We start from the raw sequence: 26,765 nt of genomic DNA, 5'->3' as shown, positions 1-26,765 counted from the left end.
CCACGACTTCCCACTCGTTCATTCCACAGACATTGCGCCCGGCGCTGTGCCCGGCTCTGGGGATGAGCCGGCCGGGCGCAACACCTAACCTCAAGGAGCTCGTTCTATTTCAGGGAAAACAAAAGAGGCAAGGGGTTACAGTATAGGGTGGTGTTCGTGAGAAAACACGTAGGCGTTGTTATTCTCGCTTTACAGGAGCGACCCAGAGCTACCTTAGAACCAACAATGTCGCCCAGTTCAGACTTCCACCCCACTGCAGCAGTTTCCCGGAATTTTAGAGACACCCCCCCCCCCCGGTGAAATTTGGTTTTCAAATAAAACAGGAGCACAGATCCTCCCGCTCCTTGTACATGGTGCTTTGGAGCTCAAGTTAGCACTGAAAAAGCACCTGCCCGTCCCCAACTCAGCTGGAGGTTGGGAGGTGGCTAGAGACAGTACCTTCCTTCCAGGCATTGAGGCTCTATAGTGGGAGTCTCTGTGTTTCCACTTCATACTTCCAAAAAGGTGACCAAGGCCAGAGTCAGGGAAGAGGGCATGGAGAAAGCAGGTGAGCTTTACTTTGAAGAAGCCCTGAGATGGTCTGTGGCCACCATCTCTCCAGCCCCCAGCCCTGCCAGTTCTCCTCTGGGACGAGATTATCTTCAAAGAAAAGTTGTATTTATCAGGAAGAGAAATCCTGTCTTTGGGATATGTATTGAAGATAAATCTCCCTGTTCCCAATAATAAGTTAACGCTTCTCACCTCACTGTGTGCCACAGGTTGCCAGACAAAATAGAACACTTAAATTTGAATTTCAGATACGTTTTTAATAATAAGTATATTCCAAATCCAAATATTGCCTTATTTTATGCCACATACAGGACATTATATTGTCCTGTATTTTTATTGGCTGAATATGGCAACCCTGTGTGTGCCCAGCACTGTGCTAAGTGATTACATAGATTATTTAATTCACATCACATTGATGAGATGGATATTATTTTCAGCATTTTATAGATTAACAGTGTTGTACTTGACCTGAGGTAATGTACATGATGATGTCTGATCTGGGGTGCTCTCCCTATTGCCATAACCTGAATAAAAATCAATCTCCTTACTTGTCCCGGTTTGGTCTTTGACAAGATATATAAGATGAGGTACAGAGAAGTTAAGAACTCAGAGGAGTGGTGGTGGCACCAGGATTGAATCTAGGTCCTTGTGCCTTTGAACCCTGGGCTCTTAGCTACAATAAAAACCACTCCTGGGGCAGCTGGGTGGAGAGGTTGATTAAGTGTCTGCCTTCGGCTCAGGTGGTGAGATTGAGCCCCACATCAGGCTCTGCGCTCAGCACAGTGTCTGCCTGAGATTCTCTCTCCCTCTCCCTCTGTCCCTCCCACTCATTCTCTCTCTCTCTCAAAAACAAAATAAAACACTGCTCCTACTTTGCTTTGTCTTCTGAGTGCACTTGCCTAACTGCCAGGATTATGGTCATTGTGGTGGCTGTTATCTTTTTCTGCCCATCACCTCTCTCCCTCCTGGTAACGCACCTGACCACAGGGTTGGACACACGGCCCAGAATGGACTAATCTTACCCTAGCCCTCTGACCACAGTGATTGGCCCAGGATGAGTATGTGATTCAAGCTGAGCCAATGAGAGTCTTACCTTGGGATTTTTCTGTTGAAGTATGTTCAAATCATTGTAAAATGAGACTCCAGGGCAGCCTGGTAACCATGTCCTTTATCACATAAAAAAGCCTGAGAAAATGAATTTGTCACACAGAGAGATGCAAAGAAAGCATGTTGGGGGCATCAAATCCCTGGGCCAGGACTCTGAGTTCCGTGGAGCTGCTGTCATTCCTGCAGCTGCTCCGTCCTTTGTAAGCCACACCCCCTCCCCAGCGTCCCTCCAATTAACCATCTTTTTTATTGAAATGCATTCAAGTTGGGTTTGTCTCTTGCACCCCAAAGAATCCTATTGCAGACATAATTTCTATATACGTCATACCAACTAAAAGTGGCTTCAACAATGGGTTTATTATTAATTAAAAAATGTTACATCACTTTTTCTTATAATAAATCCAGAGGTAGCTTCTTACGGGTAGCTCAAGTTGTCAAAGACCTAGGTTGGTTTTGGACTTGTAACATCTTTGTGATTATGGATGATACTGGAACAAGTAGCTATAACTTGATAAAGTTAGTAAATAAACTGCTTTTAGTTACGGTTTAAGAATTCCTCCAAATCCTTGAACATATGTGTGATACAAGCATTAAATTGGAAAAAAATCTCTAGATCAAACTCAGTATATATAACCCGTTTGATATGTCCTGGTATAGGACAAAGAATACTTTTGTCACAAAGCGAACTGCTTCCGCCTGAAGCTTCATCTGGGCTCTGCTCTGTACCTCCATAAGCTCCCAGCAGTACACTGACCCAGCCACCTCACCCTCCCGGTTCTTAGGCTTACCAAAGCACCCCGTTGTTTTTTGCTTGACAAAGTGCCAATGGACCCAAAATGACTTTCTAAAATGTTTAGGTATGAAAATTTTAAACATTTGCAAAAGTAATTCATTTAATAAATCCCTGTGAACCCATCACTCAGATTCTAGGATTATCAAAATCTTGCTGCTGGGAAAAAACCCCAAATTCAATTCTTGAAATATACACAATACTTCCGGGGATCTAACCAGGCTTTCCCTGGAAATAAAAGGGACTGGCTGAGTTCCGCCTTCAAGGGACAAATCTGAATCTTACGCAGTCGGCAGCCTTCTATGGGCCTCAGCCCTTGAGCACCTTGTGGGTGGGAGGCCATGCATCTCTGTGGCATGCTTTATAGCTCTTTTTTTTCTCCCAGTTTTAAACATTTTAATTTTTTATTGATTTATAATTGATTTACTAGATAGTGATTCGATATTTTTATACACTACAAAATGCTCACCAAAATAGGTCTAGTTACCATCCGTCCTCATACAAAATTATTACAATATTTAAAAAAATTTTCTTTAAAGTAATCTCTACACCCAACATGGGGCTCAAACTCAGGACCCTGAGATCAAGAGTCACATGCTCTATTGACTGAGCCAGCCAGGTGCCCTAAAGTTACTACAATATTATTGACTATATTCTCTATGCCGTAAATGACATCCCTCTCACTTACTTAATTTATAACTGGAACTTTGTACCTCTTAATCCCCTTCACCTGTTTGGCCCCCCCCACCTCCCTCCCCTCTGGCCACCACCAGTTTGTTCTCTGTATCTATGAGTCTGTTTCTGTTTTGTTCTGTTTCTTCATTTGTTTTGTTTTTTTAGACTCCACATAAAAGTGAAATCATATGGTATTTGTCTTTCTCTGACTTATTTTGCATAATACCCTCCAGGTCCATCCATGTTGTCGCGAATGGCAAGATTTCATTCTTTTTTATGGCTGAGTAATATTCCATCGTGTGTACATACACACACACACACCACCTCTTTATCCTTTCATCTTTTGATGAAAACTTAGCTTGCTTCTGTATCTTGGCTATTGTAGATAATGCTGCAATGCACATAGGGGTGCATATATCTTTTCAAACCAGTGTTTTCATTTTCTTCAGATAAATTCCTAGAAGTAGAATTGCTGGGTCATATGACAGTTCTATTTTCAATTTTTTTGAGGAACCCCCAACATACAGTTTTCCATGGTGGCTGCACTAACTTACATTCCCACCAACAGTGCACCTGGGTTCCCTTTTCTCCCTGCCAACACTTGTTATTTCGTGTCTTTTTGATAATAACCATTCTGACATATGAGGTGATAGCTCACTGTGGTTTTGATTTGCATTTCCCTGATGATGAGTGATGTTGAGCATCTTTTCCTGTGCCTGTTGACCATCTGGATGTCTTCTTTGGAAAAATGCCTATTCAGGTACTCTGCCCATTTTTTAAAGGATTTTATTTATTTATTTGAGAGAGAGAGAGAGTATGAGTTGGGGGTTTGGGGGCAGAGGGAGATGGAGAGAGACAATCTCAAGCAGACTCCGTGCTGAGCGCAGAGCCGGATGCGGGCATGATCTCACCACCCTGAGATCATGACCTGAGCTGAAATCAAGAGTCGGATACTTAACCGACTGAGCCACCCAGGTGCCCCTCTGCCTATTTTTTAATAGGATCGTTTGCCTTCTTATTATTGAATTGTAAGAGTTCTTTATATATTTTGGATATCCACCCCTTGTCAAGTTTGTATCTTCTCCCATTCTGTAGGTTGCCTTTTTGTTTTGTTAATGGTTTCCTTTGCTGTGCAGAAGTTTGACATTTTCCCATCTGTTTATTTTTGCTTGTGTTGCCCTTGCCTGGAGAAACTGATCCGAAAGTGAACACAGCTGTCAAATGAAGTCATCCTTGCAGCTATAGCAGGGAACTGCCTGGCCACTGTCTCTACCGAGGGCCAAAGCGCCGAGACCACACACAGAGAACAGTGTGAAAACTCCGCAAAAGAATGAGTGGGACGAGAGGGTGAAGCTCTTAAGTGGGTGTTGACCCACCCAGACAAAACTGGAGGCCAGCTGCACTGAGCTGATCTTGAAGCTCCTACAGGGGGAGTTCAGGCCAGGAGCATGTCTCTGAGCGAGCCCAGGGCCTGGATCTAATCAGCAGGTTGGAAGAGGAATATACTGAAATGTCAGGCACAAATCAAAAGAGGGACTGCGGCAAAACGCTGCCTAGACACACACACACACACACACACAACATCCTTCCATCCTTCCAGGAAAGTTGGGTTTTGGTCACTGTCCAAATCTCATGATGTATGGGGGATTCAGATCCATCTGACTTCCTAGCTTAGAGTCCATACAGAGATGGAGGGACTGGATTTTGGTCTCCCAGGGGCTGCTTGATTTCATGGAAAGAGAACATACCCAGGTGGGAATACACATCCCCCAAGGGAGCTGTCATTGAGCAGGAAAGTAAGGAAGGCCTGAAACTGGGGGAGGCCAGAGTTTTGGAGTCCATCTTGGCCTCGAGTGCCATTCTTCCTTGCCCTATCCCGGAGATGGGAGTCACATCACAGCCCCCAATTGTTCTGTGGCCTGGATAAAGTTGGCAAAAAGACCCAGGTCTCAAAACGGACTTCCAGAAGAGCAAACCTGGAACCACAAACCCTCTCTCTCTCTCTTTTTTTTTTTTCTTTTTGAGTAGGTTCTATACCCAACATGGGGCTTGAACTCACAATCCCAAGATCAAGAGTCAGGTGCTCTACCAACTGAGCCAGCCAGGCACCCTATGGAACGAAGATCTTTCCAAAGCAAGTATACTTCTGCAAGAGACAGGTGGGACTCCAAGGTTTTTAGTGAGGCGTATCACTAGCTTCAAAGCAGGCTTAAAAATGCCCATTGCATGGCATGTGATGTGAGCCCAGAGTAGTGAATGCTAAAGTGGCCACATGTCACTGGTTTCCTGGAGGGTGGACACATTTTGAGGACCAGCAAGACAAGGCACACACAGAATGCTTTTAGGGATGTGGCTGTCCCTGGCTTGTGGACGGGATGCTGCAGAAGGAATTCCTGAGTCACTAAGCAGGTCCTGGCCTCATGTTGTGTTAGCTAAGCACCTTGTGATTGTTGCTTTCCCGGTGAGACCTCCAGCAGACTAGAAAGGAGTATGAGACCGCTATAACTGGGTTACTAAATAAATAGTTGATTCATCTTAATAAAAAGAATAATTCCTGATGATGGAACGTGCACACAGTAACATTAAATCTCCCTTTTTACCCTTCTTCTCATCATTAGTGAGTGTCCATGAGGTCAAGAGCAGGATGTAGAACTTCTTTCTGGCCCCTGGATGAAGCCTAACAGACATAGGAAGCCAAAAGTGAAACCATGGGCGGCGAGGGGAGAATCTGGAAGGACTGGCCACTGGCTTTCCCAGTGTGGTCCCCAGGGTGGCCTCAGCAGCGTCCGCTGGGAACTTGTTAGAAACGCACATTCTCAGGCCCCACCCAGACCTGCTGAATCAGCTGCGGGGGGCGGGCGCGGGCCCTACCATGCCGCGGGCTGGGGTGGGCGCCCGGAGGGGGGCCCCCAAGGCCGACCCCGCGCACAGAGCGGGCCGTGGACTGCGCGGAGCGGGGGGGGGGGGGGCGGAGAGGGTGCGAGGCGGCTGGCCCGGGTCCCCCTCCCGCCCGCGGCCCGCTCAGGGAAGGATGGGGTCAGCCGCGGATCCTGGGCAGAGCGGGGGTGGAGCAGCCGTCCCCCATCCCCCGGACCTGGGCGGGGGCCTGGCGGAAAGCTGGCTCCTGCCGGGCCGCAGGCGCCCCCCAGCCCGAGCCGCGCCCCCCCTTCTCGGGCGGTCACTTCCAGGAACCCGGACTCCGGTTGTGCCAGCGCGGCGGGCAGAGCGCGCGGAGGTTCCCAGAAATCGCGCCGCCCGGGCACGGCCGCCTTCCTCCCATCACGGGCCCGGGCCACTGTCCTGACGCCGCCCCTGGCCCCCCGCCCCCGGCCTGGGAAGAAGTGGGGCAACGCCTGGAAGTGTCCCGGCCCAGCTCCCCGGTCACCGCAAGCTCGCTCCCTCTCCCTCCTGCCTCGACTCCCTACAAAGTCGGACCCGGACTCCTTCAAGCCCAGGCACAGGAACCCTTCTCAAAACAGCTTAGGGAAGGGGCGCCTGGCTGGCTCACTCGGTAAAGCATGCGACTCTTGGGTCCTGAGTTTGAGCCCCAGGTTGGGTGTTGAGCTAACTTAAAAAAAAAAAAAGTAAATAAGTAAAATATTAAAACCAACAACTTAAGCCAAAGGGCCTCTGTTGGCTCGCATAACGGGTAGGTCAGGGGAGGAGCCGGCCTCGCGGGAGGCTGGAAGGAGGGCTCCAGCAAGGAATACCTTGAGCTCTGCCCTTGTCGCTCCTCCCTGGGCTCTGCCTTTGGCTCTGTGTGGGAGCCCCTGGAAGTCAGTTCTCTCTGTGGCTAGGCCTGAAACGGTGGCCTGCATAGAGATAAACCCCAGGGGCAGGGTTCTCCCTGGAATCTGGGGGCCCTGAGTATCTGATTCCACTCGTCCCAGCGTGGCTCACGCTGCCCTTGGCTTTCTAAAATACCTCTGCATGTATAGGGTAAAGGCTCCTTGTTTGCTGAGCATGTTCACTTTGATCACTTTACTTGCAAAGAGAGTCTGGGCTCACACAGGCTTCCTGGGCAGTGGTGGATCAATCCCAGCCCTCTGGGACCTGCCCAGGAGGGGGAACTCTCCAGCAAGGAGGAGAAGTGAAGGGGCACAGACGCATGCCCCAGCTTCCAGCTCTGGGACCCCCCTCCTCCTTCTTACTGCAAGTCAGGCGAGTGGCCTGGTTCTCTGACTCTAGGCCTGGACCAGGTCCGGGAGGGCGTGCCAAGATCCCAGGCAGGGGGTGGGGGGTGGGGGGTGGGTGTCAAAGTAGGCAGAGATTTGGAATATTGTACAGTGTAGCAGCATCTCATCTGGGCTCAGAAGTTTCTGGTAAAGAGAGTTAACTCACCCCTTCCCCTGAGTATTTGCAGCCCCTAGGGGCCAATAAGCTGCCCAGGAAAATGATATGAACCTTGTCCATCCCTTGGGCTCAGGCAAATATGGCCCACCCGAGGGCACGGGGCAGAGCTGAAGAGGTAGCTCCAGGAAGCTGACCCCAGAGCGTGGGGTGCAAACAAATACTGCAACAGCCTGGGGCCTGGACAGCTGCTCTCTGGGCCCCTCAGCATCCCAGCAGTCGAGACTAATACGTCAAGTTTGTGCTGTCCACTTTGCAGGTGACACTTGGCAGCCACCTTCCAGTCCCGCCAGCTACGGGGTACATCAGGCCCTGGCTCTGAGAGACGCTTCTAACAGCAGAGGTCCAGAGTCTTGGAGCCAGACCTCTCTGGGACTGCGGAGCAGGGGCTCTGGAGTCAACGGGACCACATGAAACACACAGGCAGAGTGAGAGAAGTCCATGGGAGGGGGACCTCCTGCTGTCAAGGGACGCACCCCCTCTGAACCCCCCGGGTGGGTTGGGGAAGCATGAGTCACTTGGATCCAGCTGCTCCCTTACCCTGGGCCTATTGGCTGGTGGCAGGGATGGGGAGAGGCTCTGAATTTGGAGGTTTCGTGACCGAACTGTGAGTAGTGACACCCACCCAACCACAGCCAGGCTGGACAGATGACATGGTCCCATTTGTATGGAGATGAAGGAAATTTCTTTCTCCAGATTTTCTGGTAGGCTGAACACTGGATTCGTTTGGAAGAAATACTTGGATAAGCCCTTCAGGGTGCCCTTGGGGTGAGGAGCAGACAGGAGCCCCTCAGGGTTCTGCCTTCCTGGGAATCTGTGTGCTGGCCCCAGGGCCTTTGCCTCTGAGCACTGAGGTGGGTGTGGGCTGTGCTGTTCAAGGGGGAGCTGCGGCTAACCTCAAGTACCCTGGGAGAGAAGGGGATTTGGAGCTGGGCAGGAAGGGAGCCAGCAGGGTGGGGTGCCGCTCTGGGAAAGGACAGTGGTGCTGGCTCCATCAGCAGGGCATTTGGGGGCCAGAAACATCTAATGGAGGCAAATGGAGTTAGGCTGTTTGTGGTGCAATGAGCAATATTGTGCCCCATGACCCTTCTCCCCTTTTTCCACAGTGATAAAAGCAAGCATTTTTAGCTGTGCTACTAAGGTGTTTCAACTACGGCCAACAGGATGAGGGCAGAAATGATGGCGTCCAACATCTGGGATGTGTCAGTCAGGGAAAATAGTGTCTTCTTTGTTTCCTTCTTCCTTTCTCCTTCCCGATGGCTGGAATGCAGATGGATTGTTTGATGTGCAGGCATCCACGTGGGACCTAGAGGTGACCCTGGGAAAGGAATCCATGCATCATAGCCATATTGGTTTGGTGGGGCCACCATAACAAATTGTCACAAACTGGGCAGCTGAAAACAACAGAAACATATTCTCTCTCTCTGAAGTGTATTCTCTCACAGTTCAGGAAGCCAGAAGTCTGAACTCAAGGTGTTGGCAGGGTTGGTTCCTTCTGGAAACTTTTTCCTAGCTTCCGGTGGTTGCCGGCCATCCTTGGTGTTGCTCAGCTTGGAGGGGCATCCCTCACTCCGTCTCTGCCTCCGTCATCACGTGCTTTTCCCTCCCTCCGAGTCTGTGTCTCTGTGTGCCCTCTTTCCTGGTAAGGATGCCATTGGGTTGAAGGCCTCCCCCTACTCCAGTCTCACCTCATCTTTACTAGTTACTTCTGCAAGGATCCTATTCCCAAATAAGATTACATTCTGAGGTTCTGGGGGGATACGAGTTTTGTGGGGGACACTACTCAGCCCAGTACACAGCACAACGAGAGAGAAGGACGACGGGGCCTTGACACTGAGGTGCCCCAGGCCAGCCCTGCACTAACTACCTACAGACGCGATGAGCAGAGGGAAACGGGCATCTCTCCTGTTGAAGCAACTGTCGCCTTGATTGTTCCGAGATCTGCGGTCAAATCTCATAGAGCGCCTCAGACCCCCGCGTGCCATCTGCACATTTCTCTGTGGGGGATTCAAGCGTGGGGCACTTGAAGGGAAGCTGAGCTCTCTTCAGAGTTGGGCGCCGGTCGAAAAACCCAGAGCTCCCAGGGGCCAGAGCCGTTGACATGCCCCTGGGTGCCGCGTCTGCAGAGCAGCGCCTCCCACGCCGGGTGCTCAGCTGTGGGAGGACGGGCGAAGGAGTCCAGTGTCCAGGGCTGGGCCCAAGGGGTGGTGTCTGGGGAGGGGGTATCCTGGCAGCTGGGAGCATCAGGAGGCTGGCACTGCTCAAGAACCTGGCTGCCCTGGAGGTGGGGGAGGTCTGGGGTCTCTTAGCTCTGTCTCTGCTGCCTCCCCAGTCCACATGGCCTCACGCTGTTCTTTGACCTCCTATATGCATGACGCTGGGGGAGACCCAGATTCCAGGCCCCTGTCCTCATCCCAGGCTCTCAGGGAGCCTGGGGTCCGCAGTGTGTGCCCGGCCCGCGCAGTCACACAGACCAGCTTCCCACACAGCTGGCAGAGGGGGAGGGTGGCCTAGCCGACTGCTGGAACTGAGGCTCACCTTGACGTGATCGAGACCCGGGCTTCCACACGCCGTAGGGCTGGGCAAGGAGGCGCAGGTTGACCTGCGATGAACCGCCATCCTGTTCTGTGCCTCCATTTCCACCTTCGGCCTGCCGGTGAAGATCCTCCCGGGAGGAACAACCAAAAGGCAGGGAAATCAGCATTTTTGCTTCCAAGAACAGCTGGGGAAGGAGGTGCAGGGGTAGCTTCTTCTCAGCCTTCTCCCTGGAGCTAGCCCAGAAGTGCCGATGGAGTGCTGGGGTCTGAGGAGTGGCCCTCCCTCTGGGAAGGCGGTGTGCCGGCTGACCCATCACTGAATCCAGGGGTACTCCGGGCTGCTGGTGCACCAGGGCGGCCCAGCCCTGAAGTGTGCCTTGCTGTGGATCCCAAAGGCCCCCGAGTCTAAGCTGTCCAGGTCTTTGGAAGGCCAGGTCTCAGGCCAGGCCAGCTGTGTCTTCACAACTTCCTAAGCAGGCCTCTTGCCACATCCACTCATAGCACCAGACCCAGAGCACAGGTCTGGGGAAGGAGCCAAGACAGGGTCAGTTTTCCCTCCTTGCCCCCACCCCGCCCCCCACCCCACCATCTTGGCTCCAAGAACCCTCGGGACTCTGGTCTGTTCTGACTCACATTTTCTAGAACCATCTGTGGCATGCAAATGTGTGTGTACCCGTCTGGAGGTAAGTAACAGGGGTTGTAGAGAGCCAGTGTTCTTTACTTGCACTTGGAAGTCTGGCTGGCTCTGGATCATCTAACCAGGGGCTCCCAGGGCCAGGGGTACAGTGGAGCCCAAGCTCTGGGAGGAGCCCTCTCCTGGGAGGCTGCTTGGCCCCCAGCCCTCCATAGCCCCCACTCACTGGCTCCGGGAAGCCAGGAGAGTCGCAGACGCCAGCCAGAAGAGCCCATTCATTTTCTCTGCCTGCTCAGCCCTCACATGTCCTTATAGGGTAGAGGCTGTGGACGATGCAGCCAGCGGAGGCCAGGCTGCCGGGAGGAACAGACAGGAGGCCTCAGAGGGGCTCCCTGCTGAGGATGCCCAGCTGCCCTAGGTGGTGAGTCTCCATCTTCCCAGACTCTCTCTTGACTCACATGTTTTGTAATATCCTCCTTCCTGTCCTAAAATGAAATTTCCAGATAATATAACCTACTTACCCACATGATTTCAAAATAATCATTATCTTGCCCTAACTGTAATAAAAAGAAGAAATCAAAGGAAAGCCCTTTATAAAAAATAAATCTATTTCCATATGTAAGCACTTGGCCTGGCTACACCAGGAGACATTAAAGGAAGTCTGAAGCACATGGCCTGAAGGTGGCCACTGTCACACGACGGGTCCAGGTGTGCACCTTGGTATCCCTGCCGGTGTGGCCATCTTTGACGTGAGTTTGCAAAATGAAGAAGAGCTCTTGGTAAAGTTCTGAGCTGGACCAAGACCAGTCTTATCCCCACCACACACTGCAGGACATCCGGTGTGGCAGGCTCCCACCGGGAATGCCTCTTGCGTTCCCTACTCATTGTGGAAACCAAAAATGCCCCCACCAATGTGAAACGCCTCCCTCCTTGGGGCAGTTGGGCCCCTACTCTGAAACCCAGTGCTCTAGGCCATGGGAATGGATGGCATAGGAATGTGAATTGACCAAGTCCAGTCCCAGGAGCTAAAACCTGGTGTGGCAAGAACATAGCCCCTCTTGAAGTACTCTTTTGGTATCAAGTGCCCCAAATTCAACTCCAAGTGGCTTGCTTTTTGCTTACGCACAAGAAGAGACCTTGTTGCTCATGGAACTTCAAAGTCTGGAAGGAGAGGCTCGGCTGGATTCAGGAATCACCCAATGCTGCCTGGAGCCGCCTCTCAGCTCGGCTTCCTCTGGGTGGGCACCATATTCAGGCCACATCAGAAGTGGAAGAGAGAGTGGTTCCCAATTCTGGAACAGAATTGGGTCTTACTGGCTGGGATTGGCCTGACGTGAGTCATGGCTTCTTCCCTGACTCAATCACCGTGGCCTGTGGATAGAGGGTGCTGACTCTGTGTCTGGGCTGAGCCCTAACATCAAGGAGAAATGAAGATACAGGCATCAGTTACTAGAAGGAATGCAAATGGTGGCTGGGCTGCAAAGCTTAAAGAAGTTCTCTAGAGGATGGGCAATAAATGAGGGAATGAGCTTCTCTGCTTTTCTCTAATGTGGAATCAAAGTAGGAGCTAAATCCGGTCATTTACAGATTGAATTTCCACAGTTTGGTTTGGGCACCCTGGTTTCCTCTCCAGTGTAGTGCTTTTCCATATTCCTTATTCATATCAGCTCCACCACCAGAGCATGACTGTTTTGAAGCAGAGGCTTGAGAATGTGAAGGGACCAAGCACAGACTACATGTCCCCATTTGGGCCTGGATTAGACCTTTACAGACTCCAAGCACTAAAAAGATCACGGTGCTTCCACTCACCCTCTTCCTTGCCCCCATTAAAAATAAAAACATTTCTAAGCCACAAAATAAATGGAAGGAAGTCTAACAATTTATTAATTTTTTCCATAAAGACTATTTCAACTGCACGTTGATCAAATTATTTTAAGAAAAATGGAATGATTTTGTCCCAGGCCCCGGATAGGCCGGCTCCAGCATGTGATGGGAAACCTGGGGCTGTCTTTCCCTGACCCTGGGGCTCCTCTCGCTTTGCCCTGACTGCTGGCTGGGGTGTTAGTGCACTGACTGACCGCACTGCCCCTGAGAGCACTCGAGAGAGGAGAGGTTGGGGTACCTGTGTTCAGGCCGACCTGCGACCTGGAGAATCCAGGGCCAGGACCGCCTGGATGGCATCTACTCACAGGCACCGTTAGGTCATGCGACGTCACCACAAGCCGCAGTCTCAGGCTGGGGGCCGCAGTGGGGTACTGCCCAAGGTAAGTGGTACATCGTGGCCTCTCGGCTCCTCAAGATGCCCATCTCAAAAGGCTCTAGGAAAGAGAGCAAGAAGCATCTCATGAAATGGGCTGCTGCCAGAGTTTGACAAATCTCAAGTCCTTTCTGATGGTGCATAGCAATGGCAATGGTGTGTATGGAAGAGGCTGGAGACAGGGAAGCCAGGGGGCCTGGGGCCATATAGCACTTGTACTACAAAGAGAGACCCATCCCAGGGACCACTGCAGGACAGTACTCCTACTTTCTGCCACTTGGGCCATTGGTTTGGTTTCTGAGGACCTTTCCTTCGGGGAGAACATTCTGTCTCTAGGTAGTATGTTCACACTCTCTCAGTAGCGAGGTCCTGCATTACCCCTGGAGACATCCGTTTCCTCAGGAGGGCTTTTGCTGATGGCTATGCTGTTGGGAGGGGTCCCCGTAGCCACACCCCATTGAAACAGCAATGGGACGCCGGTCTTCTGGAGGCAGCTTGGTATAGAACAGTGTTTCTCAGTATGGTCCCAGGTCCCTTAGTATCACAATCATCTGAGTCTGAGCTAAACTTGCTGGATTCTGAGCTGGACTCCAGAGCTGCTGAGTCACTGCCATAGTGACTAAAATATAAGCAAAAGCCAAAGCAACAACAAAAGATACAGAATTTGTAGTCTCACAGATTTGTGTTTGAGTTCTAGTCTCCTAACTTATGATGTACCCTGATCCCCTTTAAGCCCCATTTCCTGGGGCTAGTAATATATTTACCTCACAATAGAATTGTGAGGATTAAAAAATTGCAATGTGAATAAAGTGCTAAATATAGTGCGTAGCACACAGGAGCAAAATACACGTTTGCCACCACCTGTCCATCTGTCTATCCACCCATCCATCTAATACTTAGGGAGTGCCTGCGGTGAACCAGGAACTGCTCTAGGCACCAAGAATACAGCAATCATCAAAAACAAGTCCCTTGTCCTCATGAGGTTTACATGCTAATCATGTGTAAGGGCCATGGAGAAAAATTAGAATCTTCAGACTCCCCAAGCTAAAGCAATCATAATTAAAGAAGTATTCAATTGGAAACCAATAGGCTTTATTTAGCAAACACTGTGACAGGGACTTTGGGAGATATTTTGATGCTTGCCATTAAGGAGCTTATATATAGACTGGCTGGGAAACAAACATCCTACAAACACAGGAAACCACTGGAGAACAACGAATCACCTTGCTAACCTATTGTGGCGGACATGCCTGAGAGCTGCTGGGAGGAGAGACTGATTACTGGGGCTGGCAGTGAGGTGTAAGTGAATAACCCCTCTTCCAACCCCACAGGCTTCTAATTTAAGAACGAAGGAAGGAATTTGCTTAGGGACCCACCACCAGCCCTTATTCTGGACAGGCTAATTTATACCCATCATAAGCAGAAAGCCTTTGATGCTTGAAACCTCTTAAATCTTTAGAACATGAACCAGGGCTTCCAAGAGATCATGGCACAAGAGTCAGAGGCTGCTCACACCAGGTCATGGGAATATGACTTGATGGGAAACTCTTCATCTCTGTCCCAGCTCTATGTAATGCCCAAGATGCTTGAAGGTAATTATCTCTCAGATGCAATTTTATTGTCAATAAATAACCCATTGATTTGGAAAACATTGAGTGCATGCACCAAAGGAGCTGCCCAGATTCCAGCAAACAGATGTGAAGTGCCCATCAAGAGTGGGCTGTGTTGTAGAGGCTCTGGGTATTAGAAAATACTACTTTTGGAAGACATCCAGATAGCCAACAGACACATGGAAAAGTGCTCAACATCACTCATCATCAGGGAAAAACAAATCAAAACTACAATGAGATAATCACCTTCCACTTATCAGAATGGCTAAAATTAACAACACAGGAAACAACAGATGTTGGTGAGGGAGGATGCGGAGAAAGGGGAACCCTCTTACACTGTTGGTGGGAATGCAAGCTGGTACAGCCACTCTGGAAAACAGTATGGAAGGTCCTCAAAAAGTTAAAAATAGAACTACCCTATGAGCCAGCAATTGCACTATTAGGTATCTGACCAAAGAAACAAAAATACTAATTCAAAGGGATACATGCACCCTGATGTTTATAGCAGCATTATCTACAATAGCCAAGTTATGGAAATAGCCCGTGTCCATCAATTGATGAATGGACAAAGAAGATGTGGTGTATATTTACAATGGAATATTAGCCATAAAAAAGAATGAAATCTTGCCATTTGCAACGACATGGATGGAGCTGGAGGGTATTATGCTAAGTGAAGTAAGTCAGAAAAAGACAATTATCATATGATCTCACTCATATGTGGAATTTAAAAAATAAAACAAATGAACAAAGGGAGAAAAAAGAGAGAGAGAGGCAAACCAATAAACAGATTCTTAATTATAGAGAACAATCTGTTGGTTACCAGGAGGGAGTTGGGTGAGGAAAGTGGGGGGTGGAATAAGTAATGGGGATTAAGGATGATCTTGTAATGATCACCGGGTATTATATGGAAATGTTGAATCACTATATTATACATGTAATACTAATATTACACTCTATGTTAACTGTTATTTAAATAACTTAAAAAACAAAATACTGCTTTTGTTGACAATCGCTTTCTGCAAAAGTGTAGTGGCTTAAGAGTATGGAGAAGGACACAAATTGGGAGCAGAGTCTGGATATAGGATAGGCAAAGAAATGGCTATTTGCCATTTGTTGGATGCCCCTTTGGATCAAATAAAGCCAGAAAATGAATAGGCCAGAGACCAGCTTAATGGAGAAGGTGAACTGGAGACATGACTATACAAATGGCTCTTGGTGTTGAACGGGTCACGTCACTGTTATGAGTGTCCTCATGTGTAAAATGAAGGGTTAGGCCATACTGTTCTGATTCAACTAAAATTTAGTGAAGGCCTCCTTAAGTGCTAGGCTCTTTAGTATAGAAGATCTCAAAGTAACAGCATCTATCTCCTAGGGTGGTTGTGAGGAATGAGCAGATTCTTAGCAGTGTCTGGTGCATAGTAAGGAGGTAATAATTAGCCATTATCATTTAATGCCTGGAACAACCTTGAGGTGAACATTATTTCTTCTGTACAAATAAGGAAACCACTAAGGGACAAGATTAGGATATGAACCAGTCTGAGGCCTGAGTCCACGATCTTCCCATTATGCAGTCTGGCGTGGAAGGGCCCTTACGTCTTTTAATCGTAACAAAGGAGAGGGTAGAAAATGAGTTCAAACTTTAGAAACAATCAAGCTAAGCACCTTCTAAGGGATTTTCTGTGGAAAGTAGAAGTGTTGTCTCATTTATGATGAAAGTAAGGAGGTTGGGGAGTGCTTTGGGACAAAGCCACAAAAGCTTCTTTGTCCAGGCTCATTTCTTCTCATCTCATGGCAATGATAGATTTCAGAGACACCATCTTCCCTACACACACAAAGAAAAGCCTGGGTTTTCCAAGAATAAAACAATTGAAAAACAGTCCCTAGCAGGAACGTTTAATCACTGCAGGAGAGGAATGAGAAGAGACAGTTGTAGATCCCTGGAGAGGGCAGCTCCAAGACAGATGAATTAATCACCCATCACTCCAATGAATTAATCACCTCTTAGGTGCTCACAGACTCTGTCCCAATTGTTCTGTTAGTGCTCAGTTGTGGCTCTTACCGTTCTCAATTCAGGTAGTCGATGAATATATGATCATGCTCTATGTGCTAAGGTATATTATAAAGGTAAGCAAGGCAAATGAGGGGGGAAATAAACAAGTCAACTAGGCAATGAATGATGGTGTGATAAGGACAACAGGGGGCAACACTGGGCGCTGGGGAAACAGAAGGAAGAACCTAGTCCCACTCTGGTGAGGGAAATTGGGATGGGTTTCTTGAAGCAAGTCTCTATAAATCAGGACCTAAAGAACTAAGGAGTAGATTCACTGGACCTAGAGGGAGAGGTGGGGGTGAAGAGAGAAGGGTATTTCAGGAAGAGGGGCTGATATGTGCAAAATCGAAGTGACAGAAAGCCTGGATCTTTGGAGAGAAAGGAAGTGGTTCTGGGCACGAGGTGGGAGGAGTCAAGAGATGAGAGGCTGGAGAGGTGAGCCGCAGCTAAAGCCTTGTATAGCTTTGTACACCGACTAAAGAATTTGGGCATTCTTCAACAGAACTACTGAGAAATTTTAAGCAGGAGACGAGTATGATTTGCATTGTAGAAAGATCAATTTGGAGAATGGATTCGAGTGAACTAGGTCTAGAGGCTGATGGAGTTAAGTGCTTGAACCAGGGGTAGTGACTAGTGGGGAAGGAGGGTGGATGAACTGGACAGATACTTGAGGCTAAACGTTGAGTCAAGGGTGAAGCATGAGTTTCTGGTGTGAACTACCAGATGGAGGCGTTGTCATTAGCTCCAAGTAGAGGAGGCTGGATGAGCTTTGGATATACTGTTTCCAGAGCCTGTGAGGCTCCTGAATGGGGATGCCCAGTGAATGGCTGGATGTGCATGCCAGGAGCTAAGATGGAAGGGGTGGGAGGGATGTGGATGGGGGGCGGTCATCTGCACAAAGACAGTGGATGAAGGTGTGCGATAGATGGGGTTGCTTAGAGAGTGGGCCAACTGAGAAGACCGAAGACCCAATTCAGAAGAAGGCTGGAGCTCAAAAGCAGTCAGAGGGAGTGAGTGGGACCTGCCAAAGAGCCCAAGAATCCCTGCACAAAGAAATGCTCAAATTAACTATTTTTTTCAATTTATGTTAAATGAAGAGATCGGTCTGAGACAGGAGGAAGACTTGCTATTGATGCCAAAGAGAGGAAGCCAGACACAGCAGTCATTTAACTGCAGAGGGGTAGGAGAAAGACGGGATTCCAGTATTAAGCCCAGTCTCAGAAATCAATTTCCTTCCATTTGGTTTCCTGGCTGTGCATCCCACCTGCCTTCAAGTCTGAAGGTGTGTCACAATGACATCACCTGGGAGTAAGTGCTGCCACTTTCCCTTCTGTTCTTGTGGCAAACATGCCAATCCTAGCTCCTATCCTGTCTTCACACATGACTTTATTTTGCCCTGTTCATTTTCACCTTAGATTGCTTTGCTCCTTGGTTATCTCTCAGTGCTATGCATATCTAGGAAATCTTCTAGGGTAACAAAAGCCACTAGGAAAACAGATACAGTCTCATCATAACCTGATCCAAGTGGCCATTTTACTTTATAGCTATAACCTCACTATTTAAGAACAAGTTACAAATCCTAAATTGCACTGCTTACCAGGAACCAGTGTTGACTGCTCCCTGAAGTTCAATCTATTAGTTTGGAAGGAATTTAATGACTTTGGCCAGAGGCCAGTCAGTGAATGTACCACCTCTCCCAGACAACTCAATTTTGGAGAGTGACATCATTGAGAGACTTCTGTTTTATAAACATTTCATATATTAAGGGAAATGTTAGAGATAACTCTGTCTGAAATGCAAGCAATGTTAAGAGCTTGAACAGGAAGGACATAGCTAATGAGGGGTTAGGAAATGAGAAAATCTCTTTTATAGAATCATCTGATATTGAGGAAACAGAAATTTACAAAGGAGAGGATACAATGAAATTAACCAATGAATGGAGCCATCCTTTGGGATTAGTAACCTTTAGACCTGGACCTGGCAACCAAGCTGTGGTGGATGATTGTAGTAGGGCTTATCTATCTGGGTGCTAGTTTCCTCTAATGATAGTTTTCCCCCCACAGAATCAGAAGGCTATACCCTAAATTAAAAAGTATAAGGATCAAGGCTGGAATAAAGAACCATTCATATATAAATGCTGGAAATAACCTACTTTTATTTTACATGATTGAAGACCAAAACACAAAACACCCCACCAAACCCTCCAAATCTAGCTCTTATTGCGATGTCCTAGTGTATGAGAGGTCCCCATGCCAAGAACATGAGAAGGGGTGGTTGTCAAAATAATGACCCTGTCTGCTTACTTCAAGAGCCCAACATCTAAGGCCTGATAATACAGAAATCAAAATTGTACTTATCAAAACTCATCAAACTGTATACACTTCAAATTTCTGCATATTTAAATTATACCTCAAATTAAGAAGCACATGGCAAAAAAGGGTAGAAAAAGGAAAAAAAAGAGTTCATTATTAAATCCTGTGGCTAAATGATTTTGTACCTGTTGTCCTCAACAGGGTCAAAAGCAAGAAACAATAGGCAAAGCTTACTTTTAAATAATGCTTCTGAGCTGCCTAAACAGACATTTCCCTTGGACCACTAAAGGGACTTCTTCAGTAAATGATGGTACCTCATACCCTCAACCCGATTTAAAAAAACTGCAGAGGATTCTTGGAGTGAAGAACAAGGTTGATTTTTTTTTCTTATTTTTTCCCATTATTTTTCAAATAATCTATAAACTAGTTTAACTTTTTCATCAATATGAAAATCATGCATACTCATCCTGGCAATCAAGAGGATTTAGCTCTCTGGGTTTAGGCAATTCATGGTGGGGGGGGAGGGTATTAGGTCCATTTATTTAAAATTGAGGCTGAAAAACAAATTAAAAAGTCCTCGTCCATCTGGAGATTTTAATATATTTATTTGAAAACCAAGTTCTGTGAAAGAGCACACTAAATAGTCATATATCTTCTCTTCACCAAAGACTTGGAGACAAGGTTCTTCGGGTCAGCGCGGAGGCAATGGTACATGCAGTGAGTAGCAGGTCTCAGCATGGATTTCTTCACAAGCATCTCCAATACGGGCCTGGACAATCTTCTTCAGATGAGCAATGAGAGCCTAAGGAAGGGGGGCGGGGGAAAAGCTAGGGTCATTCTTTGTTTAAAAGAAAAAAAATTTTTTTTACCACTAGCTGTTGAAGTCTAAAACTAGCCCCTAACCCTGCCTATGCAGTCCTAATATGCCAGTGTTCAATACGACAGACTACAGTTCTTACACTCCTTCTAGACTGAATATTTTATCCTTTTGAAAAATGTAAGAATCCAATTTCTGGGGTGCTTGGCTGGCTCAGTTGGTAGAGCATGTGACTGGATCTCAGGAGTTTTGAGCCCCATTGGGTTTAGAGTTTGCTTAAAAAAAAATCCGATTTCTGGGGCGCCTGGGTGGCTCGGTCGCTAGGCATCTGCGTTTGGCTCGGGTCATGGTCCCAGGGTCCTGGGATCGAGTCCCACATCGGGCTCCCTGCTCCGCGGGAAGCCTGCTTCTCCCTTTCCCACTCCCCCTGCTTGTGTTCCCTCCCTTGCTGTGTCTCACTCTGTCAAATAAATAAATAAAATCTTAAAAAAAAAATAAATCCAATTTCTAACTAAAAACTTCTAAGCCATCTTTTAGTTGATTGCCTCGAAAGACTTATTAATCAGGAGATTTTTCAGTAAGGTAAGTGTGGTGAAAGGCTTGAGGGGGCTAATGTGAACCTGTTCGTTCCACAGAGAGACTGAGTGCTTATGGTATTAATACCTCCATGTGCTGGTTGGGTAAAGCTTAGGAAACCATCAAAGGCCCAAAGATAATTTTCAAAGCAATTTTACATAGACAGGAAGTTAGTATAAATCTCCCTCTCTCAATCAAAGGTCCAAACACTTTTGGGAGCTTGAATATATTTTCCTACTAATGGTAGGGTCTCTGCCTTAATATTTATCTGAGATTTCTGTAAAAGCTTTCATTAATTGCTAGTCAGTGTGTTAACACTCATGGTGCTAGATTTACAGCCTGGCATTTAAATGTATTTTTCTTTTGTCATAATGTAATAAATGATACTCTTCTTATTTTCTTTAAAGAGTAGAAGAAAAGACTAAATTCTTATTTGTCCGACAATGTATTTGTACTAGGGTAGAATGAGAAAACCTTCATTATATAGTTTATATGCATCTTCAAATAAGTGATTCAAAAAAATGGGGGAAAATAAGAACGAAAATTTCATGACATTAGATTATTCCAATTTTTTGCATCTAAAGACCTACTTCAACACTTTTAGAATACTGGCATCATGATCTCTTTCAACTGGACAAAGTTTTGTGTTATATAGTCTAAACTGACTCCGAAGTACCTTTAAGCACTGTGTCTTACACACATTAGATGTTTGATAACTTCAGTGAGTAAATGAATATTAAAGCTTTTAGTGCCAAAAGTATCACCAAAGGAAAGGGGGAGGGAGAGAGAGAAAGAGAGAGAGAGAGAGAGAGAAAGAGAGAGAGAGAGATGAATCAGTGATCCATGAACCAGTGCTGGCCGTAAACTGTAACTGATCTGTAATAAGGGGCTCACATCAAAGTGTAAATCAACTCTATCATGAGCAAACGGTCAGTTCAGTTGACTCTTTTTGGGGTGAGGGGGTAATCAAAGCTTTTTCAATGAAAGAAGCATTGAACAGACTGACATTTTGGAGCAAGCTCCCTACCTCCTCGTGGACCTATGAGAATAGTTTTTGGCCATTCTGAACAGCACTGGTCAAACACTAGAGTGTAGAGAGAGAGTCAAAGGAGAAAGAAAAAGGAATTGGAGGTTATGTATGCTGAAGAAGTCAAAAAGAGGGGAAATTTTAATACCATGTAGGTAAATAGGGATTAAGCACAAAAGGAATGGAAAAAATGACACGATGTCTCTGTCGGAAACATTTAAGATGTATTGACAAACAGATTTCCCTTGATACACAATTTTATTCTACACATACCTCTGGTCCTTAATCATCAATATATTCAAATGGTTCTGGAGGTTCTGGCTCTTGTTCTTCTTCCTCAATTTTTGGGCCATGGGCTGCCACAGGTTCTACCAGTTCTTCAATGTCTTCACTGGTATCCTTCAGGATGATTATGCCTCCAATGGAGAGCTGTGAACACAGAGCAAGGAATGAAGAAGCACAAATTCCACTCATATTTTTCAGACTGCTCCGGGGTCTAGAGGGCGTATTTGTTAAATGGTACCTTAAGACTACTTAAATGATCTGGAAGTAAAGAACTCGAATAGAACCTCACTTCACCAGACAAGAGCCAGGAAACCCATGCATGTGCGCCTGTGTGATGCTACACCCTGACAAACTGTTCAGCTGCAAGAAGCGGCTAATAAGATCTTCCTCTTCCATTCCTTCAGTTAGTGTGAGAACTAAACGAGGAAAGCAACAATCAACGTACATTACAAAGGATACAGAAAATTGTAATCTATATGGAGTATTTAAAAACTTAGCCCAGTGGCAGAACATATGGTGTTCTCTTCTTTTTAGACGATGTGTCCCAACTGAAGAGCAGTATTTCCAGCACTGCCGCGGTATGACTGTAGAGAGAAAGTTTACTGTCCAAATACGGCATTCTAATGCCTTGCTACTCAACATGTGCTCCTGGACCAGCTGCATCATTATCACCTGGAGGTTTGTTAGAAATGCAGAAAACATAGCCCAACCTAGATCTACAGAATCTGCATTTTAACAAGACCCACAGGTGATATGTATGCACATTAAAGTTTGAGAAGCACACTACTCTAATAGATACTTTAGTACTTGTGAGAAAACTATCATTTTGGATACAAAAGACAATCTACAAATGAAAAGCCAATTTCTTTCCAGCGATTTCAGAATGACAGAGTGAACAACATATATCACAGATACACTGAATGTTTTTCACTTTAATCTACAAATCCTTGCAATACAAGACGAGGATGTAGTAGATGGGAAACAAAAAAGTAGAGTGTAGGAGCATTTTATTAGCCCTCTCCCAAACATATCAGCAGACGTAAATTCACACACCAAACTATTCACCCATCTCTGTGTGCTAATCTTACTCTATTTGCTTGCCTGTGTCAAAGGAAATGGAAAGCTACTCTCTGTAATTAAATCAGTCAAGTGACAGGGCACATCTGGAAAAACATTATTTCTACCAAAGCAAATTACTGGGAAGGAAAAGAAGCACAACCACATTAGTAAGAGGATTCATATATATACAAAATAGCTCTGCAGTTCAACCTAATCTGATTTTTATTCATTGGAACTTTGCCCTGCCATGCTATAAAACTGGTCTGCCTTCATGAATTTCTGCACTATTTCCCTTCTCTCGACATACATATTCATACACATTATTTTCTAACTCTTCCCCTTAAAAAGTCTGCTTTCCTTGAAGAGAGTCATTTTATGAATGGACCCTGCCTTTACTACCAATATGCACCCAAGAACAATCATAGTACAAGGCCACTGTCCTAATCCTCCATGGTCTAAAAGTTTACCTGAGCCTTCTAAAGGACCAAATAAAGATGAATCGTCTACCAAACAAGAAAATACTTATGTTCACAATAAGGACTTCCTGTATTTTGGAAACAGATGGCTCTAGGTTATAACTGTACTATTTCATGCTCAACTGGAATGAAATAATCCAACGCAAATCCTGCAATATATACAACATAAAGGAAGAGCCTTATAGCAACATGGTTTAGGTTTTTTATTATTTTTTAAAAAGATTTTATTTATTTACCTGACAGAGAGAGACATAGCAAGAGAGGGAACACAAGCAGGGGGAGTGGGAGAGGGAGAAGCAGGCTTCCCGCTGAGTGGGGAGCCCAATGTGGGGCTCGATCCCAGGACCCTGGGATCATGACCTGAGCCGAAGGCAGACGCTTAACAACTGAGCCACCCAGGCGCCCTTTATTTTATTTTTTAAAAGTAATCTCTATACTCAACGTGGGGCTTGAACCTACAACCCTGAGATCCAGAGTTGCGCGATCTACTGACTGAGCCAGCCAGGCGCTCATGACCTTTTTACCACTGTAAAATGTTGTCTCCAGCAACAATTTTTTTCTTTCTCTTTCTCTCTCTTTCTTTCTAAGATTTTATTTATTTGACAGACAGAGAAAGCACAAGCAGGGGGAGCTGCAGGCAGAGGGAGAGGGAGAAGCAGGCTCCCTGCTGAACAGGGAGCCCAATGTGGGGCTCAATCCCAGGACCCTGGGATCATGACCTGAGCCGAAGGCAGATGCTTAAATGACTGAGCCATCCAGGTGCCCCCCAAATTTTTCTTTTAATGTATATTTTGTCTGATGTTGGTATAGCTGCTCCAGCTTTTTTTTTAGTTACTTGTTTACGTGGGATATCTTCCCAACCTTTTGCTTTTAATCTACTTCAATCCTTGAATCTAAAGTGTGTGTGTATTTTAAGATTTTATTTTTTTAAAAGATTTTTTATATCTTTATATGCCAGAGACAGTGCACAAGCAGGGAGAGCTGTAGGCAGAGGGAGAAGCAGGCTCCCTGCTGAGCAAGGAGCCCGATGTGGGACTGGATCCTAGGACCCTGGGATTATGACCTGAGCTGAAGCCAGATGCTTAACTGACTGAGCCACCCAGGCATCCCTAAGATTTTACTTTCTAAGTAATCTCTACACCCAAGGTGGGGCTTGGACTTACAACCTTGAGATCAGCAGTTGCATGCTCTACGGACTGAGCCAGCCAGGTGTCACATAAAGTGTGTCTCTGGTAGAGAACATATAGTTGGATCATTTTCTTTTTTATCCATTTGGCTGATCTCTGCCCTTTAACTGGTACGGTTAGTCCATTTACATCTTATGTGATTAGGGGCCCCTGGCTGGCTCAGTTGGTAGAGCATGAGACTCTTGATCTTGGGGTCATGAGTTCTAGGCCCACATTGGCCCTAGTGGACACTTAAAAAAAAAAAAAAAAAAAGACATCTCATGTGATTACTAGGATTTGCTCCGGCCATTTTGCTGTTTTTTGTATGTCTTATATATTTTTGTTCCTCAATTCTTCCACTGCTGGCTTCTTTGGTATTAAACAGATATTTTCTAGTGTACTGAGTTTAATTTTCTTGTTTAAGTCACTTTTTGAGTTATTTTGTTGGGTGGTTCCATTTGGGGTTGCAATTAACAGCTTAATCTCACTGAAAAAGAGTAAATGAATTTCAATAGTATACAAAAACTACACTTCAATATACCGGTATTTCCCTACTCCTTTGTGTTATTGGACTGAACGTTTTTGTCTCTCCACCCTGCCATTCATATGTTGAAATCCTAACTCCCTGATAGTATTAGGATGTGGGCCTTTAGGAAGCAATTAAATCACCACGGTGAAGACCTCATTAGTAATGAAATCAGTGCCCTTATAAGGAGAGGCACGAAGAGAGCTAGTTTCCTTTCTCTCTGTCATATGAAGACACAATGAGAAGATGTAGGATGAGGGCCTTTACTAAGAACCCAATTATGCTGGTACCCTAATCTTGGACTTCTAGCCCCTAGAACTGTGAGAAATGTTTGTTGTTTAAGCCATTCAGTTTTAATGGTAGGTGGCAATCTGCTATAGCAGCCTGAACCTTGACATATTTAATGCATATTTTAACTTTACACTCTTATACAGTGTGTGTACATCAACTTATGATTGCTTTATGCACTTACCTTTTAAACCAGACAGAACAGTTACAAACAAAAATACATTTATACTATTCTTCATATAGAGATTTATTTGTACTAGAGAGCTTTCTCCAACGCTCTGGAGATTTATCCTCCTCTGTCAATATACCACTGTCCCATGAATTAATATCCCACTGGTATATAGCTAAGGGCCATCGATAACTTACTGGTTTGAAAGGCTGGTATCTACAGGTCTCTGGCATGGTCAGGACCTTAAGCTGGGCAGGCATAACTCGGGCTGGGTTATCCAATAACTGGAAGTTTGGCTCAGGTTCTTTTTTCTTCTCTTTTTCTTCCTTTTTTTCTGCTTCATCCTGGAAAATATTAAAAAATAGCCCAACAAAGGTTCACTTCTCTTCTATATCACTGAATAATGTTTGATAAGTTTACTGAGCAACTCTTAGGTACAAAAGTTAGCTAGGATTAGATATAATTAAAGTACAACCAAAGTCATACTAGACTCAAGAGGATGGAGAGAGTAACTGTGCTTAGGGGTGAGAATGCTATGTAACTTGGTTTTAAAAGGATGAGGTTTTCCTACCAAGAGAGACCAGAAAAAGAGGGTCTATTTAAATAAATGATATTCTCTTTGCTTGAAAGGGCCTTTTTTTCTCCCACCATCATCTCATTGTCTGAAAATTCTATACCACCCTTCAAAACCCATTTTAGTTGTCATTTTCTCCAAGAACTCAAGTATCTTCCAATTAAAACTACAGGAGTCTCTGCTTGGAACAGGATACTTATTTAAGGGAAGCCAAGAGCAAGGTATGGTAATGTTCGCTTAAGGAAGAATCTGGACCATGACAGAGATAGATATATCAACCCATATGACCACCAAATTATACCTACCACTTCCATTTTCTCCTCCTCTTTTTTCTCCTTTTCTTTCTCCTTCTTTTTAGCCTTGGCGGTAATAGATAACACAGCAGTGGAAACCTAGAAGAAGTGAACAGGGTAATTATAATCTCTTACTTACATACAAAGGTACAAGCCCAAAGAGAACTTGGTTCTACAATACTACTTTGTTTCCAGGCAGTAAATATCATAAAAAATCAAATCATTAGGGAATAAATGGGAAAAGCAAGCAGCACATTTATTCACATTATTTACTACTATGGTCCTCAGGTGACTCTTTAGTTCCTGGAGGCTGTATCCAATAATATTCTAATTTTTCTTTTTTTTTAATCTTAGCCTACCTTAAATGTGGATTCACTATCATGAGATTCTGGGATATTTGGTGCTACACCCTTTTTTACTTTATAGGGAAAGCACTAGAAAACATAAAAATTTCCTCCAAACCTGGTCATAAAGATATTCTTACTGAATTTGATGTCCTACAATTGTAATACACAGTGGGTAAGTGGTTGGCCTTAGAACTACCCTTCCTGATGGGTCTCACTGAAATCGAGGATGAAAAAGACTTTGAAAGGCTGGTAGTATTGGTATAAAGCTGATTTTGTTTCTGACCCAAAAGC

The 26,765-nt window shown here is 45.8% G+C and overlaps 1 protein-coding gene across 1 annotated transcript in view; it reads right to left on the bottom strand.

Annotated features, from left to right (window-relative positions):
• Window positions 1–18,697: 18,697 nt before the first annotated feature.
• PSMD1 (proteasome 26S subunit, non-ATPase 1) overlaps window positions 18,698–26,765 on the bottom strand; it is an 89,878-nt gene continuing 81,810 nt past the window's right edge. Inside the window, exons 22-25 of the mRNA XM_027589241.2 lie at window positions 26,140–26,226; window positions 25,458–25,604; window positions 21,565–21,720; window positions 18,698–19,673 (exon numbers count right to left, since the gene is read on the bottom strand). Of these exons, the coding sequence (XP_027445042.1) occupies window positions 21,574–21,720; window positions 25,458–25,604; window positions 26,140–26,226 (381 nt within the window). The 3' untranslated portion in view covers window positions 18,698–19,673; window positions 21,565–21,573. The remainder of the gene's footprint in view (window positions 19,674–21,564; window positions 21,721–25,457; window positions 25,605–26,139; window positions 26,227–26,765) is intronic.

Source organism: Zalophus californianus, chromosome 3, assembly GCF_009762305.2.
Source record: "Zalophus californianus isolate mZalCal1 chromosome 3, mZalCal1.pri.v2, whole genome shotgun sequence".
In the NCBI taxonomy this organism is placed as follows: domain Eukaryota; kingdom Metazoa; phylum Chordata; class Mammalia; order Carnivora; family Otariidae; genus Zalophus; species Zalophus californianus.
This window is presented reverse-complemented; position numbering and strand designations above follow the sequence as displayed.